We start from the raw sequence: 18,870 nt of genomic DNA, 5'->3' as shown, positions 1-18,870 counted from the left end.
GTGATACCGGAAGTAGCAGGAGGAGCGTCATGTGATTTGCTCTTGCTGGCTCTCTACCTCTGAGTAGCTATGTCAAAATAATCAGACCTTTGGTTTGGAAGCTTTCAGGAGTATTTTTTTTTTGTAACCGCCGACATGCAGAACGTGATCAACACGGTGAAAGGCACGGCGCTCGGCGTGGCGGAGTTCCTCACCCCGGTGCTGAAGGTAAACCTCCAGAGTGTGCACGGGGCTAGCTTGTTGATAAGGTGGTAGCTAGTATGAGATGACATAAACACACAGTCACAGCAGGCACGGTGGTTATTTTTATTTACCTCTGTGTACACCGAAGCTAACATATAATATTATTTATGACAGGAGTCCAAATTTAAAGAGACTGGAGTCATCACACCAGAGGAGGTGAGACTGTGCTCCTTTAGCTTCACTAGTTCTGCACTAAAACACAACAATCTGTTTATAAATGTCCTTGTTTTCTTTCTGGGATCCAGTTTGTAGCAGCAGGGGATCATCTGGTTCATCACTGCCCCACATGGAAATGGTGAGCTGAGTCTCAGTCAGTAATTAGCTTCTTATTTTCTGTGCAGCTCTGTATTTTCACAGCATAATGCAATAACACACAGGGAGAAACACACATTGCATCACAACCCTTTGCTGTTTGTGTGTCATCCTTTGGACTTTGGACAAAAAGGATTTTTTTATGTTGTGTTTTGATTTTTTTCCAGTTAATTTATGTGTAATAGAGAGGAAACGCATGACTTTATCTAACATCATGTTTTATGATTGTGGTGTTTCAGGGCCTCTGGAGAGGAAGTGAAGGTGAAACCATATTTACCCCAGGATAAACAGTTTCTTCTGACACGCAATGGTGAGAAAAAGAACTGCATTTTCTTTTTTTCATGTGATTTATTTGGATAGAATATTATATTCTGGCATCACATGCTTTAAAGGACAACAGGAAAGTGGAGTCCACAGGTGTGTCCGGGTTGTGTCTGTGATGAACAGTGTAGTTTTTAGTTCAACCTCTGTGCGTGTGTGTTGCAGTTCCCTGCTACAAGCGCTGTAAACAGATGGAGTATTCAGACGAGCTGGAGGCCATCATAGAAGAGGACGATGGAGACGGAGGCTGGGTGGACACTTACCACAACTCAGGTCAGACAACATCACTGATCTGAACGTATTCATCATCAGTTCTGTTGAAGAGGATGAGAGGTGTAAAGACTGTTTGACCTGTTTCTGCAGGTGTGTCAGGAGTCACAGATGCTGTACAGGAGATTTCACTGGACAACAATAAGGTACACTTTGTATTTTTATAGAGAAATATGTGTTTCATGGAAATAAAAAAGACCTTTTAGCTGGATCCATACTCAACGAGAACAGAGAACTCCCTTCCCCCTGCCGGCGTTACGCCCACAAAATGATGTCATTTTTCTCTCGGACCGCCCGTTGTGCAGCGATCTCGGACACATGGCCCGGGCAGAACTTTTTCTCACAAGGCTGTGCGTCAATCATGCTGTGATTGGTCGGAATTTATTGTGGCCGTGATGAATGTGGAGAAGCGCAAGACAAGTCTTCAGATGCAGAACACACAGACAGAAAGAGTAAGAACAGCGATGATGGATAGTTTAGATGAGCAGCTGGCAAACAGCTCCTGGAAGGAGAAACACGGCGCACAGAGGAGAGCGTCTGTCCAAAAGGTGGCGATAAAAACTAATCCCAGTATCGATCACAGCGTTACAGTGGCTCGTGCACATTAAACACTGGGAGACGGGATGCATTATTGCAGACAGTCATCCACACGTTCACAGAAATAAACTCACACAGACCAGAGGTCTGCTACAGTCAGCTACTGATCTTCTATCGTCATGCTGTACGCCCTCTTCCCTGAACATTATCAGCTCGTTAGGCCAGGCAACCACGACTGTGCTCACAATTTGCAATACAATTGCATTGTCAACCTTTTGTGTGTGATGTGCGCTGCGTAGGAGGGCCGTATGAGGAGTTCTGCACACACACGTCTCGTGGAGTATGGTATCTCCGTGCCGAAACGAACTTTTGTTTTTACTATTACCACCCGTGGAGCGAGTTCTCTGCTCTCTGTTCTCATGAAGTATAGAACAACCTTTACACTTTTGATCTAAACTTTTCCAGGACAAGAACATGAACACTACGTCTGCAGCCTGTTGTGATGATGATAATGATGATGAAGATGAGGATGGAGAGGCAGCAGATATGGAAGGTATCTCCCTTCTGTCAGCAGGTATCTCTCATGGAGCCGCTGTCTGATGTCTCATAATCAAGCACAAACTTTTTTTTCTTTCAGAATATGAGGAGAGCGGCCTGCTGGAAACAGACGAGGTGAGATCACAGCATGTTTTTTTATGTCAGTGATCATCCCACTTCCACCTGACAATCCTGCTGTCTACTCTCCAGGCGACGCTCGACACCAGTAAAATGGTGGAAAACAAAGCCAAAGCAGAGCCGGGGAGCGAAGACGCCATCCTGCAGACCAGAACGTATGACCTGTACATCACCTATGATAAATACTACCAGACCCCTCGACTCTGGCTCTTTGGATATGATGAAGTATGTGAACCCAAAGACTTCATGACATCTTTGTAATAAATAAAATGAGTTTATCATGGCTGCCATGTTGCTGTGTCTTCCAGGACAGGCAGCCACTGACTGTAGAACAGATGTATGAGGACATCAGCCAGGACCACGTGAAGAAGACAGTCACCATCGAGAACCACCCGCACCTTCCTCCCCCAGCCATGTGCTCCGTCCACCCATGCAGGTGAGATCAGTTTCCTGCCAGTGCTACACACACACACACACACACACATGTAAACGTATGGTTACTGACCTGAGTTTCTTTCAGACATGCTGAAGTGATGAAAAAGATCATTGAGACTGTGGCAGAAGGAGGAGGAGAGCTTGGTGTGCATATGTATCCTTTCATAGTGATGAAGTGCAGTTCCTATGGTTGTCACAAGAGGCTGCTCAAAAATGATACACCTCCATGTTAAAACCTGTTTGTTTACATACATTCACTGTTTTGTTTTCCTTAACTGAAACTTCCAGGTATCTTCTGATTTTCCTCAAGTTTGTGCAGGCTGTCATTCCCACAATAGAATACGATTACACAAGACACTTCACTATGTAGCTTCATCTGCCTTTGCAGGAGCGATATCAGATGACATCTGCTCTGATTACAACCGGTTTGTGTTACTCTGAGATGCTTTTGTGTGGGGAAACATTAAGGAATCTTTCTCCTGTGTGTGTCCAGTACACAGACTTATCTGTTGTGCAAGGCTAGGCTAACCACATCCTGACATCTGTGTACTGACTCACAGAGATGAAATCCATGATGACATCCATCTTCTTGTCCACTAAGATTTTGATGCATTAAAACTCACCCATTCCACACTGCTTTAAATGTGTACAAGGTCATTTTAGAAAAACAAATGAAACCAGTTCAGAACAGGAGCAGCTGCTGAATGAAGCCCCACACTGTTAATGTTGCTGTCCATCTAAAGCACTTTGTCCACCACTTTGGAGTCACCTGGTTGTTCAGAATCAGCTCTTTTATGCCAACTTGTCTTAAAACTGCGTTATCTGAATGTGTGTTCATGGCTCGGCCCGTTCTGCTCACATCTTGTTCTTGTTGCTTGTGTTTTTCTACAGGTTTACTGTAATAGTATTTGTTGTGACTCTCCATTGTGCTCCAGCTGTGTCAAGAACCAAACTATTATTTATCCAAAAAAACATCTGGGCTTTTTTTTTGTTCGACTTGCTTCTGACTAAATAAAGCATCTGCTTCAGTAATTCCCGCTCTACTTTCCCTGTTGTGTGCTGGATGGATAAAAAAACATTCACTCTGTAACACTTCAAAGTAATGTACATTTATCAATAAAAAGTTTCTTGGGTATTATAGAATGATATTTGTGTGTTGTTTTTAATAGTTTAGTGGGAAATGAGTTGATAAATAACTTTCTGTCAAAGTCGCTGCAGTTCCACGTTCTGGCCTTTGGGTGGTGGTAGTGCGCCGGGCAGCGCCACTCTTGTAAAACTCTTTTAGCGGCAGCGCAGAAGAAGAAACAAGTGATGCGAGCTGGTGGAGGTCACGTTTGTGTCAAACATGTCCCTGTTTTACCCCACTCTACTGCTATGCCTGTACGGGTTCTTCTCCAACCTGCGGCCGTTGGAGCCCTTCCTCACCGCCTACCTGATGGGACCGGACAAAAACCTAACGGAGACCGAGGTAAGCTAGCTTAGCGGCTAAAGTCTACGGCCGCCGCTGCGTTAACTTTTACCGTAATATATTGTATATTATTGTATCTCATTGTACAGACGAATATAGTGCAAAAAAAAAAACAAACACGATTTTAACAAAAGTAAAACAGTTCTAACTCATCGTACTGTAATGTTGTTATTATTATTATCACTAATCAAACATGACTGAAACCTGTCAAACCGGCTGTTCATCATCGTGTGTGTGAGGCACCCGATGCTGCATTATTACCGTTTCCGGCTGCACCACTATAGATGTGTGTGTGTGAATAAAAGATACAAGTTTGGACGGTTATACATGGGTTTAACAGGCGATTAAGAAGCAAGATAATTTATTTTATACGTAGACGTCATTAGTTTGATTGCTGCTAGGTAATGTTCTTCACCCTCTTTCTTCTTCTTCTTCTGTCAACTTCAAGTTTTAAAACTAGAAAAGGGCATTTCCTGAAGAAAGTGCAAGTTTGAATGCTGATGTTTTGACCCACATAGGGTGTATATAGCCTTATATATATAGAAACAGTGTAATACATAAAATGGCAAAGATCCATCTCTACTTATTAAGAGTTAATGTTTCCAAGTATTTTACTTTGTGCAATTATAAAAGAACTTCTTTCCACTCTGGTCTCAGACAGAATAATCTTGTGAAGAATGGTCACCTTTTGGGATTTCTGGTTAATCCCCAAATAATGACCTCTGTCAAGTGCTGATGTGACCCACATAATCAAAGGCACTGTGACCAAGTGTGATCGCTGTGAGTCTATATGCACCATTTATCTTGTGTTATCTGCAGGTCGTCAATGAAATTTACCCGGTGTGGACGTACTCATACCTGGTGCTGCTGTTTCCGGTCTTCCTGGCCACTGACTATCTCCGTTACAAGCCGGTGTTGTTGCTGCAGGCCACCAGCTTAGTTGTGACATATGTCATGCTGTGGAAGGCTCAGGGTCTGCTGACCATGCAGCTTCTGGAGTTTGTCTTTGGACTGGCAACAGCCTCAGACGTGGCCTACTACTCCTACATCTACAGCGTGGTGGAACCGGTGCACTACAAGAAAGTGACGGGCTACTGCCGCAGCGTCACTCTGTTCGGATCTGCTGCTGGATCTCTGATGGGTCAGCTCCTTCTTTCTGTGGCTGAAGCTCAGCTGCTTAACCTGGTCATCATCACCATGTCGTCGGCCATCGTAGCCTTTGTGGCTCCCTGGTTCCTTCCCATGCCCCAGAAAAGCCTGTTCTTCCACACAAGCACAGAAGCAGCAGAGGACAGGAGCCCCTCCCTCCTGGAAGAGGCGGAGGACTCGAAGAGCAAAGTGCCGTTGAAAGGCCAGGTAAGAGACACGCTGCTTTACTCAGGAGGAAACACGGATGTGATGGGATCACTTAAAACTCCACCCATGTCTGTCTGCAGGTCTCCTCTGAGGCAGGAGGTCGTAGGAGAGGCCTGCTGGAGGTGCTGCGGCTGCTCTTTAAAGACTCCATTCAGTGCTACAAGTGTCGCCCCCTGCTGGCCTGGTCGCTGTGGTGGGCTCTGGCCACCTGCGGCTATTACCAGATTGTCAACTACGCTCAGGTCCTGTGGGAGAACATTCGTCCCTCCAGTGACTATGAAATCTACAACGGCTACGTAGAGACGGCGTCCACGCTGCTCGGTGAGGTTTGACCTGTGACCTTCTCTGTAAACATGTGGCAGGTGAAGGGTGTAACAACTGTTGTGTGGGTCCGCAGGTGCCCTGGTAGCTCTGCTGGTGGGCTGCCTGCCCGTGTCCTGGACTGTGTGGGGGGAACTGGCTCTGTGTGTGTTCTCCCTGCTGATGGCTGTGTGTGTGTTTGTCATGGACTTGGTGAAGGACATCTGGGTGTGCTACTGCTCATACATCCTATTTAGATCCATCTACATGCTGCTCATCACAGTGGCTACGTGAGTATCGCAGGCAGGAACAGGACGCTTGTGTAAGTGCAGAGCAGATTGCAGAAACCAGGAGGCTGTTGTAACATCTGCAGTCCCACAGTGGGGGAGTGATGCTGAGTCACCAACCTGTGAGTACATACACAGCAGTTCTGTTCTCTTTGTGTTTTATTTCAGCTATGAGATTGCAGCCAGTCTAAATATGCAGCGTTATGCTCTGGTGTTTGGAGTCAACACTTTTGTGGCGCTGCTGCTGCAGACTGTGATCACTGTGGTGGTGGTGGACTCAGCTGGCCTGGGCCTGGACGTCATCAAGCAGGTGAGAAGACGCAGCACCATCACTTCCCTTTTCCACAGTAGAGAACAGGGTGTCAGATGTTTCATTTTTACTCTGCAGTTCCTCATCTACGGCGGGTACTTTGCTGCCATTTCTGTCATCTTCCTCTTGGCGGGCCTTTGGACCCTCATCTCCAGGAGGCGCTCCGAGCAGGAGGTCCTGGCACAAGACGGAGCAGAAACTGGGTCGGACTCTCCTGCCAGTGACACGAGGTAGCAAGTAAAGAGTGAGGCGAAGCTCTGTGTTCACTGGAGTGACCTCTGCAGCCACTGACACAGCAGTGGGTGGAGGTGCTGTGTCTTCACCAGCACTCATTCAAACAGCTGCTGCTAAAACCCTGAACAGTCTGACAAACCCTCAGACTCTAAACACTCTTTAAACACATCATGTTAATCATAGTGCTCCAAAGTCAAATATGACCAAGTCTACTATTAATATATTTCAAAGCACTTTAATTATTAATTAAAATTTGCACTCATCAGCATGACAAAGGAGCCATTTCGGACCAACAGTCACATGACAAAAACTCACAAAATGTTTTGGTCAGATTTCCAAAGAAATGTAAGGTTGTACTTTTTTATGTTTTTTAATTATGTTACACGCTTGCTACAAAACAATGAACTTAATACATATATTCCAGTAAACTATAAACAGAGTGACTGAACATTAGACAGGATTCACACGGTGTAAAAACATCAGCTGCTAAAACACAAGCTGCATTGTTTCAGTTTGGCCACTAGGTGGCGAGATGCCTTCAGTACAATCTGACAACACATTGTTTACTTGCCATGTTTCTGTGGGCAGCTGGGGTTCTGCTGTGTGTTAATGTCTAAGTTACAAGTTATTTATATAATTTTTGCATTTCTCAGCTGCCTTAAAATGTTATTGTTACTCCATAATATCATATTTACTCAAGTATTTGAATACTGCACTATCAGAGACACAGCTGGTCACAAGCAGTGGAAGCTTTATTGTGTGTTACAGTAGTATTTTTATACCTACAATCTACAATCTGCTTCTGAAGAAGGTATGAAGTGCCTTACAGGGTCAAACGTGTAAGGAGCGACATAAAATGAAATCTTTTGTTATAAATCTTGAAAACACAACAGTGTGTGTCTGTTTCATTATAACACACCACACACTAAGTGAGCTCCAGTGTTGATGAGTGAGAGTGTATAAAGACCAAATGGATGTAAACATGGCTGAATACATTCTGCAGGTCAATCAGAAAAACAAGTGCATGCTTAGAAAGAAATATGTGATAAGTATGACAAAGAAATATATTTTGTGTGAGGACAAAAAGCAAAGTGTGTGTCAGGAGAGGCTCCAGATGACTGTCAGTGTGGCCATGATGCCATTAAGGACCGCAACGCCGTAACTCATGAGGAGATCGTGGCTGGATTCATCTCTGCAGGAAGCAAACACACACACACATTAACTCCTGTTAAGGTTATTGTGTTGATTGTATTTGTGTGTGTGTTACCTATGGTGGTGCAGTGTCAGCGGTGTGGGGAAGGCACTGCCCGGCTGGTACAAGTCTATGTAGGTGAGAGTCCACGACAGGGCGCAGCAGACACATCCTACCAGCACTGACAGCACCAGGATGCTCCAGAAACCTACACACACACCACACACACTTGTTGACCCTTCAGTGCTGTTGCAGTGATTCTTGAAGGAGAAAATGTTGAGGTCTCACCCAGCATCCGCTCCTCAGTCCCATCCTCTGCTCTCAGTCTCTCTGCCCGCAGGTCTGAGACAGAATCACTTATTAAAAACACACATTTAAGCTAGTTATTGTTTTGTTTTGTTAGCACCACCCTCTGTGCGCTCTTACCTTTAAGTATCAGGTAAAACATGGCACAGAACACACCAACAGCCGCCACCACTGCAGCCGAGCCCAAAGTCGAAAGTACCACCACAGGTCGCAGTTTGGGCCAGTTCCGGTTGGTCCACAGCGGCCTCACGGTGTCATCATGTCCCTCTGCTGACATGGTGTCACCCCGGGCCTTACAGCAGGAGGTCAGTGCTGCAACTATCCTGAAAACCTTCCTGTCCGACAACGAACCTTTATTTACTTAGCATTTACCTCTTATGAATAATAATATTCGCACCGGACCAAGACGTTTTTGCAGCCTAGTTTTTCCCCCTTTCCCACTTCCGGAAACAAAATTGTCCCTAAGGGGATACCGTCATTGCAGTAACCTGTGCACTTCCTGTTTGTGCTAGTACCGGAAGTAGCCTTAAAATGCTTTAAAAAACGTAATCGCTTTAAATAATCAATAATTACGTAAATCAAAATATATAAATTGTTATATATTTTGATTTACGTAATCATTGTATTATAATGCAATATATAGGCAGTGTTTATACATAAGACGCAATTTTAATATGTTTATTATGGCTTCATGTTATTTTAAAAAGTGTTTCTTCCTACACAGTAATAATGAATTACATCGGAGCGTTGACTTTTGTGTTCTGCATTTGCAATTCCACGAAATCATCACCTGGAGGAGCCACGGAGTGCTTTTATTTTGACGGTACAGTTCCAAAAACACGGGGTTTAATTTGAAAACCTCAAACCGGAAGAGTTGACAGGTTCGTATCTGTCAACAGATCAACGGAGTCTTCGTACGCCTCAAAGCTGCCCTGCAGGTCACAGGCGACCACATTACGGTAAAAAAAACATTTAACTATCTTGTGATATAAGTACCACGTCTTGAGGGACTTTCATGGGTCGTCTACTCTCAGTGTTGTCTCGTTCCGTGGGACTAATTAGCGGTGATAACGCTGACCTGTGTCGCTGCAGTGATGTGGTTTAGCTACAAACATAGCATTACTTCAGTTATTGTTATGACGTTAGTCGTGAATTCTCACACAGCAGAGCAACATTCCCTGTACAATATGCAGACGTGTTTGCTAAATTAGCCGTACTAGCTTGCTACGATGTTTGCTAATACATCTGTCAGCTAATGTGGCTAAGTTAGCCTGTTTAGCTTTTCTACATCAGCAGCTGGCATCAGTTAAATGTTTCCTGTAGCTGAGTTTGTGTGTGGAAGTTATCTGACGCCTCACTTGTTGCTTTTATCGGTTTTGCTATCAACAGTGTCTACACTGTCTCCTATACGTAGAGAACGACTCACCAAACTCTAATAGCACAGTTTTCTGGTTCATGTCGTAATGACCTGTTTCATGTAGATTTTCCAAACATATTGTATAGTTTTTACCCTGTAAAATTCGGCAAAAATAAAACCTTATTCTGTGTTCAATAAATGAATTAATAGATCACAGAAGTGCATACGTGAAACCTATTTAACAGGAAGGCTTATTTGAGAGACAGTCTGGATGGTGACCTTTAATAATGCCCTCAAGTCTTTAGAAGATTTTTATGAGTTTGCGTTTTTTATCAAGAGCTAAAATGATCAGAGGAGTGAGAGATGAGGAAGGATGTTTAGGGAAGGATGCTGCTTTCACTGAAGTATCTCTGTATGTGTGTGATTCTTGGAACTAACCTTCACATTAACAGAATTGCGTAACCTCAGTGGTAACTAGCATCAGCTCTGGGCCCTCTATGATGTATATTAACTGACATAGTGGAGCATAGCTTCCCAAGATGGTGCTGCTGCTGTGCTTTAAGAAGAGAGTGATGGAAGCTGATGCACACACACTCAGGCAGATAACAGAAGCTTCCTCTGTGTGTGTTTTTTTGCTCAGATTTCCAGGGAACCACTTCCCAAAACCCCTGAAGCACACTGAGTGTAAGCTGCTTTCCTCTGCAGAGCAGGAATGAAGGGGGGCAGGGTGCTGTGACAGCTGGATCCTTCGGCAAACTGCTCATATATACAGTGTGTGTGTGTGTGTACAGAGGGCTGTGTTGCAACACAGTCCTTAAACAATGCTACCTGCAGACAGACAGACAGGTGGGGCTGGGCACATAGACATATTTACCCTGGTTATCCAGGTATTTATTGTTATTATTTAAGAGATTCAGGGAGCAGTGAGCATAGTTGAGTACCCGTGAAACCAGATGAGCAAATGTGGGTCCTAGTATCATATGATCTGTGATAGTGGTGTTTGCTGTTGTGCACGCCGCCATGATCAACATGTTCTAAACTGCAGATTTGGCACTGTGCCTCTGCTCAATTTAAAGTAGTCACACCCAGCGGAGCCCTATCAGCATGCTGTCTTTCCTGTAACAGTGTAATGTTCACTGCCCTGCTCAGCACAGCTCCACATTCTACTTCCACAGCAGCAGCTTGCACACTCACTGAAAACAACCCGGACTAAATTCTGAAGCCACATCACGTCCAGAAATGAGCTCACAGTCAGGTGGTGTGGCCTTGGTCCTCTGCTTTGACCTCCACTGACCTGCTTTGTGAGCACAGAGAGGAACCTGTTACTGCCCACAACATCGTCCAAATAAATCCAGCTTCTCAGCTACTGTGCTCTCTCACAGTGTGTGTATGTGTGTGTTTGCTCAGCAGCAATAGGCTGACTGCGACTGTTGGTTAGTAGCAATATTTATTTAAAGCAACATGCTGTCAACCAGCATAACATCATGCAGAGCGAGAGCCGAGGCTCTGAGTGTGTGTTAATGTGGAGAAAGAGACTGAGGCAGAGTGCATCTAATGGGGGGTTGGGAGATAAGAGGAAGTGTGTAGAGAATGGAGAGAGAGTTAATGTGCGAGAAGAGGAAGAACGATGCTGGACATGTTTTCTGTGGCACAGAGAATCAGGTGACACAGGACGACATCCAGACTCCACTGACCTCCACTGTGTCTGTCTCCTGCAGGCTCCGTATCCCTGTGCGTGTATATGTGAGTGTATCTGAGCCATTCCTGCACAGTGTGTGTGTGTATGTGAGTGATGTCTTCCGAGCTGCTGGTAGATTTGGCGGATGACCCTGCGACGGCGCAGTTAGGGCAGCTGAAGCTGGCGACTATAGAGGACCAGCAGTGGCCCGCGGATGAGTCCGCGCTCAGCAAGTCAGGTGGGTGTTGCTGAGATGCTGTATGTGTTCATTGCTCTTTATCTGTGTGTTTATGAGTGTGTGTGTGTTTCAGAGACAGATGTGTCTCAGTGCTTTGATGCCAGCTCTCCCCACCTGCCTTGGGACCATCCTTTCTATGACATCGCCAGGCATCAGATCATTGAAGTTGCAGGTCAGATAACTCAGTCACAAACTTTTATCTGTTACCCACATTTCTACAGGCTGAATATGATGTCACAATGCTGTTTCTCGGTCTGTAGGTGATGATAACTTTGGCAGGAAGGTGATCGTATTTAACGCCTGCAGGATGCCTCCGCAGCACCAGCTGGACCATCACAAACTGCTGATGTGAGTATTAATGGGACCTCAGACTCCTCTGCTCACATGATGAGTGTATGATTTAACCCCATGAACCCTGAGTTAGTGTAGGCTCATTTTCTTTATTTCTAAATCAGTGCATTTCGTTGTGCAGCTAGAAAGACTAAAGACTTGTTCTGGATTTTCAACTGCAAATTAGGCACAAATGTGTGAGTCAATCATGGCTTCCCTTTTTTTGTTTGCTTTCAGTTCTTCACAATATATTTTTAATTGAGAAGAACCCATTAGTTCTGATGATTCACGCTGTCATTTCTGGGTTCAGATGGTTAAGAAAAAGAAGGATTGTAGCCGTAATGTGTCAGTGTGTAAAGCTGTGTGGGTGGTAACACGTCCTCCAGTGGTAAATGAAGCGTTTGCTGCACAGTGGTTCACATTTTCAGCCTCATCTATATGTTTCCGCTCCAGCGTTTTGTATAATATTTTAATGTTTCCTTTGTGCAGGTACCTCAAAGGAACTCTGGATCAGTACGTGGAAAGTGACTACACGCTGATCTACTTCCATCACGGGCTGACCAGTGAAAACAAACCCTCTCTCAGCTGGCTGCGAGACGCCTACAGGGAGTTTGACAGAAAGTGAGCTCAGTGACATCATGTGCATGCACACTCACTCTTTACAATACACCACAGAACATCTGCTTGTTCTTAGGTACAAGAAGAACATCAAGGCCCTGTACATCGTCCATCCCACCATGTTCATCAAGACCCTGCTGATCCTCTTCAAACCGATCATCAGGTTCGTTTCCATGATTCATATTTTATCTCACTTAATCAATGTGAGGCCAAAGTCCAGCAACAATTTCCTGCATGTGTGGGTGAGTCCCTAAATATTGTGCCAACACCGGGCAACTTGTGCATGCATCTAATGTAGTGTACACACTTCCACAAATCTCTTTAAGCTGACCTTGTGTCCGCCTCTGTTTTAGTTTTAAGTTTGGCAGGAAGATTAACTATGTGAGCTACCTGAGTGAGCTGGAGGATGTGGTCAAGTGTGACCAGCTGGTGATTCCTGCTCGTGTCAGAGAGTAAGGACATTTAAAAACATTGATTTTCTACTGCATGGTTTCTACTGTGGCCCATGTTATGACTCTGTCTGTGTCACAGGTATGACAACAAATTGAGAGCGTCTCTGAAGCCGGCCGCTCAGCCTCCCACGTCTCCTCCTCGCAGCCCTCCCCTCCCTGACCAGGTGTTTGGGGTGCCACTCTCACTGTAAGTCACTGAATCTGTATCCACCTCTGCATGTTAGAAGTTGGAGGTTCACTCTATTTGTGTGTGTGTGTCAGACTCAGACAGAGGGATTCAGATGGCGATCCGGTTCCTGTGGTGATGAGAGACACCATTATCTTCCTGTCAGAGCAAGGTAACATTCACAGATGAATCCGTGTCATGTCAGAGGGCATCGCTGTCAGTAACAACTGACTCTTTGTGTGTGTGTGTGTGTGTAGGTTTGGAGATTGAGGGTATCTTCAGACGGTCTGCCAACGTGACTCTGGTTAAGGAGGTGCAGCTCAAGTACAACTCAGGTAAAAAGCCCATTTTGTCATGTGACTTTTGCTCACATGTTAGTTAATCATGGCTTCCTAGCAGAGCTGAGAAGTCAGAATCAGAATTCCTTTATTTATCCCCGAGGGGAAATTCTTTTTTGTTACAAATAGAAATCAAAGATAAATTGAAATATGAAATTGAAATATATAATAAATAACTAAATACCTAGATAGCATTTAAATTCCTGAGGTGTATGTAAAGAAGAACATATTTACTACTGTATAAAAATCTTTACATAGTATATAGCTTGACATGAATGTACAGTGTCTGAGTGACTGTTACCGTTCAGAGTTCAGTAGTTTGATTGAGACAGGCAGGAATGACTTCCTGTGTCTCTCAGTGGTGCATCATGGGAGTCGGAGTCTGTTGCTGAACGAGCTCCTGTAGCTGGTCAGCACAGTGTGGAGCGGGTGAGAGGGACAGTCCAGTATGGTCTTTATTTTGGACCACGTCCTCCTCTGACACACCTCTGTCAGAGGGTCCACGTCCTCTCCCACAACATGGCCGCCCTTCCTGATGATTCTGTTGAGTCTGTGTATGTCCCTCACCCTCAGACTGCTGCCCCAGCAGACAACAGCATACATGATGGCACTGGCCACCACAGACTCATAAAACGTCCTTAGCTTCGTCCTGCAGAATCTTTAGTGTTTCAGAGTTTTGTGCAGCTTTTGCTCTTTCGGATGAAGTAGAAGAAAGAAGGCTTACAGCTGAGCGGCTTTGTGTGTTTCAGGCCAGGCAGTGAATTTCAGAGACATGGAAGACGTCCACTTGGCTGCTGTGATTCTGAAGACCTTCCTGAGGGAACTGCCCGAGCCACTGCTCACCTACCAGCTCTACAACGACATCGTCAACTTCGCCTGTATGTCAAGACCATCAGTCCAAGAAGTCATGTTGAATATAGTTGAATAATCAGTGGTTTCTCTAGGATTGTTATTCACAGTGGCGTTTGATTGGTTGCAGCTGTATCCAGTGACAGTCAGGTGACCGTCATGAAGACGCTTGTGGAGTCTCTGCCTGAGGAGAACTATGCATCACTGCGATACCTCATCACATTCCTGGCACAGGTACGGCTCTGACACCACGCTTCCTTTCCTTTCACATTTGTATGTCTGTTTCTTAGGGCTGTGTGTGTGTGTTTAGGTGTCAGCCAACAGTGAGGTCAACAAGATGACCAACAGTAACCTGGCTGTTGTGTTTGGTCCTAACCTGCTGTGGGGGCGGGACAACGCCATGTCTCTCAGCGCCATTGGGCCGATCAACAACTTCACCCGGACCCTGCTGGACCAGCATCATCTGGTCTTCGCCTAACCATCCTCGCTTCAGTCAAACCCCCCCCCCCCGCCCCACCTCCCTGCAGCATCTAGTCTTTAGCTCACCACTGCTCCTGAATAATGAGGAGCTTCATCAGGGTACAACGCCAGATCTGTCTGCTTTATTCCCTTAAAGAAAATAGTCGTGGACCATCTGCATGGTTGTCTCAGCAGACTTTTCATTAGTGACTCCTCCATTAGACCACAGGCAGATAAACCCCAAAACAACAATAGCACAAAAACATACTGTTCATTTGTCACACTGGGTCACGCTGCTGGGTTCAAACCTTTCCTCCCACCTGCTGTGTGTGTGTGTGTGTGCGCACATGTCAAAGCTGGGTGGAAGGTTTTGAGGGCAGCAGCTGCTGATGATCTGTGAATCAGCTTCCAAAGCTGGCTCATATGAAAGTGGAGTTCTTAAAAAGCTGCAGTTCCTCTCACAGCCTCCAGAGGGCTCTAAAAGTGAGCCAGTCCTCACACAAATGTTAACAAATTAACTGCTTTAACCGAGTGTTATATAGACTGTGACAATGGGGTGACTTGGAGCTCCTACAGATGACATCACAGAAGGTTTGTCCATGTTTATTTACGATCTTTGGAGATTTAAAGTATGACGCTGACCCGGTGTGACCAGTGTCAGCAGCCCTTCATTTCTATCTGCATGTGTTTCTCTCTGTATATCTGTGATGTGTTGTTTTTATATGTGTTGCCAAAAAAAAAATGGCGTCCAGCCTCTGTAGGATTCTGAGCTTGAGGTGTGAAAGACTCAGGTGAACTTACATGTGGTGAACTTGGTACCAAACGTTGTGGACAATCTCTGAAATGCTGTAAAGTGAGCAGCTGTGTGGATGAGAGCTGGACCTGCTCTGTGTCTGTGTAATGCGTCACAGCTCGTCGATATTTTAATAGATCTTGAGATATCCGGACTTCCTCGTGTCATCGTAGCACATCAGCTGTTTTTAGGTGGTACGCAGCTGTTTTATACGACTCGGTTCATTGATGTTCAGTGGAAAACCAACAGATGCTGGACTTTTATTTACCTCAGTGGCAGAGAACCAAGTGTTATTATTTTGAAAAAAAATGCCCTGTATCCTAATCTGTTGCCAGCTGCACGCCTACCTGCTATTAGCCTAAAGAGTCGTGTCATACAGTAGTAGTAGCAGTAGAGGAGTAGAGGTTGACTGTGTTGTTGTCATGGTTACAGGAAGTGATTACGCTCTGTTCAGAGGAAGAAGGGCATCTCTGTGTCACCCCTGTATGTTCTTTTTTTGTATTAGCCCTTTATTTAATAGGATTGATGCCACATTTAAAAATAGCTCTTGATGCTGTTGTGAGGGTTTATTTATACCTTTATTGATGCTTTCACATTGTGTGTCAGGCTGTGCCAATAATGGAGTTTGTCCAAGTTGTATGATGGGGTGAGGTGATCCAGAATAAGCTGTGCTGCAGAGTGTAGCAGGAGATCATTCACTCCTGAACACTTTCAGTCTGTATAGATGGTTTTGTGTTGGTGACGGCTGAACACAGGCTGAATGTAGGCAGCATGTCGGCTCAGTTTTTTCTATGGTTTCTATTTTTCTGTATACTTCAGGCTGTTGTTGTTGTTGTTGTTGGCTCCTCTCCTCTTCAGATTTTATTTTTCTGACACCTGTTTCCAAACTGAGCTCATCCAAAGCATCACATGAAATCAGTTCAGAGTATGATGTATGTGGCTGGAGGCTAACCTCTGTGACCCCACTCAGCTGCGTCTCCTTCCTGTAGTTTCATGTAAAGGTTTGTGGCCAAAACTGCTCTTTAAGTTGTTGTCTTTTAATTTCTCAAAGGCCAAATCATCATCATCATCAGTGGTTGAATATTGGTGTTGTATTGTTGCTATAATTCAGAATAGGATGTGACTGAAAAGAACCAAAAGATCATTCATTTAGTTTGACTGAGGCAAAAAAAAATAGCTGTTGTAAGTCAGTGTATGTGTGTGTGTGTGTGTCAGCTGATCTCAGTACATTTGAATAGACAAATATACTGTTGGGCTGTACATATATTGATTTAAAAAAAAATAGAGGGCTGTGTCAGTTGAGGTGTGTGTGGGATTGAGGTGAACAGGTGTGTGTGTGTGTGTGCATGCTTGTGCCTTATTTGTTCCCCTGAAGTGATCGTGATTAGCCATCAAAGTGCCAGTGTGCCCGTTTTGCCATAGATTAAAACAGCTCGAGGTGCGTTCAACACGCTGCTTTGTTGAGCGCAGCTCTCCTGTAATGAACGATCACAGGTTTGAGAATCAACATTTCATATATTTATGTTTTAAAGCAAAAAAAAAACATCACATGCAGTCAGACAAAGAATGAAGTCTGATTTTTTTTCTTGCTCCTTCAGCCAATAATAAGTTAAAATTCACTACAGCTTGTTGCATATCTGAATCATCCTAACCAAGTTCACATGTTTTCTCAACTCTGCTGATCGATTACAGTTCAGTCTAATCTATGGATATTTGTACTGTAACTGTTGTCATGGTGACAGTAAACAATGTTTCTCCGTGGGAGAAATGATTTTGGTTTCCAGGATTTATTGATAGTGATGTTATTTTCTTAACTCTTTTTTTCATTCTTTACTTTTGATATGTTGTGGATCTTATATATGTAAGATATAATTATAAACTGTAACATCCATGTGTGTAAACAATAAACAGATGTTGAATGAACATTTAGTTTTATTCTCAGCTTTCTTTATTTGTGTAAACAATCATGTACAGTTCAAATCAGGGTGCACATTAATATAACACGTTTCCATTGAGTAAAGGTGAAGTGACAAACTTCAGGGTGTGCAATTCAGACAAATATGCTGCCGACAATGTGTGAGCATTGTCGCTCTTCCTATGGATAATCTCTGAGAAATAGGATGGTTTTAGGATTGGAGCATAGTTTTTCGCCTTCTGTCTTCTGTCTGTGTGCAGATTGTGTTTTGAGTTTTAACCAGTGTGGCATGTCTCCAAGGTTGCAAGTGAAAGTGCTTACGACGTCATCAACAGGAGCTGTGGGCAGGGTTGGCGATTGTACAAAAGTGCGGGTTAAAAGTGCACAGGTGTTGTTGTTAATATACAACACATTCACATTCACATTTTTATTATCACTTCACACATGGCACAGTATATATGGCAGTGAGTTAAAGGTGGAATATGTAGTAGAATTAATACCACATATTGACACTAGGTGGCAGCACTTGAGCTAAAAGTTCTGTTTCCTCCTTTCCTGCTTTTTGTTTCCACTCATTACTGTACAACATGATCATGTGACTGGTGTGCTGCTTTCTTCTTATTGTTAGAATGATGATTATACAGCTCCTGTCTCCAGTCAGAGTGAAGGACAGCAGCAACATTTACTCTCATTTTCTATTGACTTCAATAATTTCTTTCTTTGACCACAGTCATTCATACATGTCTTTACTTCATGTGTTGCTCTGATTATGACATCATTCTCCACTTGTCTTAAACTGGCCTGTTAGGTCTGCTTGTGACATCACTCTTCTCTTGGTCTGTTAAAGAGAGCTGTTGGTCTTGTTATGACATCACAGGTCAGTTGTACCTCTGGTTCATACTCTCACCTTCACAGACAACATGTTGTACCTGACAGTGACCACTTGAGGGCAGTGATGCTTAATGCTACATCTACTGTTTAACAAGAGCATTATTAGTGTAGAGAGAGAAGGAGGAACAGCTGCAGATATCAGTGTGATCTCAGTGGTTATTAGGACAGAAAGCAGCCAATCAGACGGCTCTGTGGGTTTCTGTGGGTTTCACTGTGACGGTTACAGAATCATTCCAGGAAGTCCTCAACCTGCCTCATTTCCTGCTCACTGCATGCTCTTTAAACTGATCAGTCTGCACTCAGTGTTTTCAACAATTAATTAATCACAGAAAATGTGTTTGGATACAAAACATCAGATCTGAAAGAGTTTATTAATATCAGAAAGTGACAGAGCTGCAGAGAGTCTGAAGACAGCTGCAGGTTCATTTCTTCATATACTCACATTGAAACCATTCATTCATCATCAAATCTCAGAGAGCACATGTGTGCAGATAAAACATTCAAACATTTTCTCATTTTATGTCACTGTGAAGAAAACAG

General features: G+C 44.1%; 4 protein-coding genes across 5 annotated transcripts; 3 read left to right on the top strand and 1 right to left on the bottom strand.

The window, feature by feature from the left end:
• LOC114447395 (ubiquitin-like-conjugating enzyme ATG3) lies at window positions 1–3,936 on the top strand. Its single transcript, XM_028423622.1, has 12 exons — window positions 1–207; window positions 358–399; window positions 489–538; window positions 795–865; window positions 1,042–1,149; window positions 1,240–1,292; window positions 2,149–2,236; window positions 2,321–2,355; window positions 2,431–2,583; window positions 2,667–2,794; window positions 2,879–2,947; window positions 3,082–3,936. The coding sequence occupies exons 1-12, from the start codon at window positions 136–138 to the stop codon at window positions 3,161–3,163; spliced, it is 951 nt and encodes a 316-aa protein (XP_028279423.1). The 5' UTR covers window positions 1–135; the 3' UTR covers window positions 3,164–3,936.
• Window positions 3,937–4,090: 154 nt separating this feature from the next.
• LOC114447386 (thiamine transporter 1-like) lies at window positions 4,091–7,390 on the top strand. The gene is made up of 6 exons (XM_028423611.1): window positions 4,091–4,261; window positions 5,081–5,617; window positions 5,698–5,938; window positions 6,015–6,207; window positions 6,373–6,514; window positions 6,593–7,390. The coding sequence occupies exons 1-6, from the start codon at window positions 4,139–4,141 to the stop codon at window positions 6,746–6,748; spliced, it is 1,392 nt and encodes a 463-aa protein (XP_028279412.1). The 5' UTR covers window positions 4,091–4,138; the 3' UTR covers window positions 6,749–7,390.
• Window positions 7,391–7,479: 89 nt separating this feature from the next.
• LOC114447407 (ADP-ribosylation factor-like protein 6-interacting protein 6) lies at window positions 7,480–8,718 on the bottom strand. The gene is made up of 4 exons (XM_028423647.1): window positions 8,367–8,718; window positions 8,229–8,282; window positions 8,016–8,148; window positions 7,480–7,940 (listed from the first exon to the last, which is right to left on the bottom strand). The coding sequence occupies exons 1-4, from the start codon at window positions 8,521–8,523 to the stop codon at window positions 7,847–7,849; spliced, it is 438 nt and encodes a 145-aa protein (XP_028279448.1). The 5' UTR covers window positions 8,524–8,718; the 3' UTR covers window positions 7,480–7,846.
• A 377-nt stretch (window positions 8,719–9,095) lies between these two features.
• On the top strand, window positions 9,096–17,453 carry LOC114429798 (rho GTPase-activating protein 1-like). Of its 2 annotated transcripts, none has more exons than XM_028398453.1 (13): window positions 9,096–9,205; window positions 11,322–11,519; window positions 11,599–11,691; window positions 11,780–11,867; window positions 12,339–12,470; window positions 12,544–12,630; window positions 12,821–12,919; window positions 12,999–13,106; window positions 13,181–13,257; window positions 13,343–13,420; window positions 14,173–14,301; window positions 14,403–14,506; window positions 14,583–17,453. In XM_028398453.1, exons 2-13 carry the CDS (start codon window positions 11,396–11,398, stop codon window positions 14,748–14,750), a joined length of 1,287 nt encoding a protein of 428 aa, XP_028254254.1. In that variant the 5' UTR covers window positions 9,096–9,205; window positions 11,322–11,395; the 3' UTR covers window positions 14,751–17,453. The 2 variants fall into 2 exon arrangements, with proteins under 2 accessions (XP_028254254.1, XP_028254248.1); XM_028398447.1 differs by having other exon boundaries at window positions 11,593–11,691.
• Window positions 17,454–18,870: the final 1,417 nt, after the last annotated feature.

Source organism: Parambassis ranga, chromosome 2, assembly GCF_900634625.1.
Source record: "Parambassis ranga chromosome 2, fParRan2.1, whole genome shotgun sequence".
NCBI classification, from domain to species: domain Eukaryota; kingdom Metazoa; phylum Chordata; class Actinopteri; family Ambassidae; genus Parambassis; species Parambassis ranga.
Note: the sequence above shows the minus strand (reverse complement) of the source record. Positions and strands in the feature narration are given on the sequence as shown.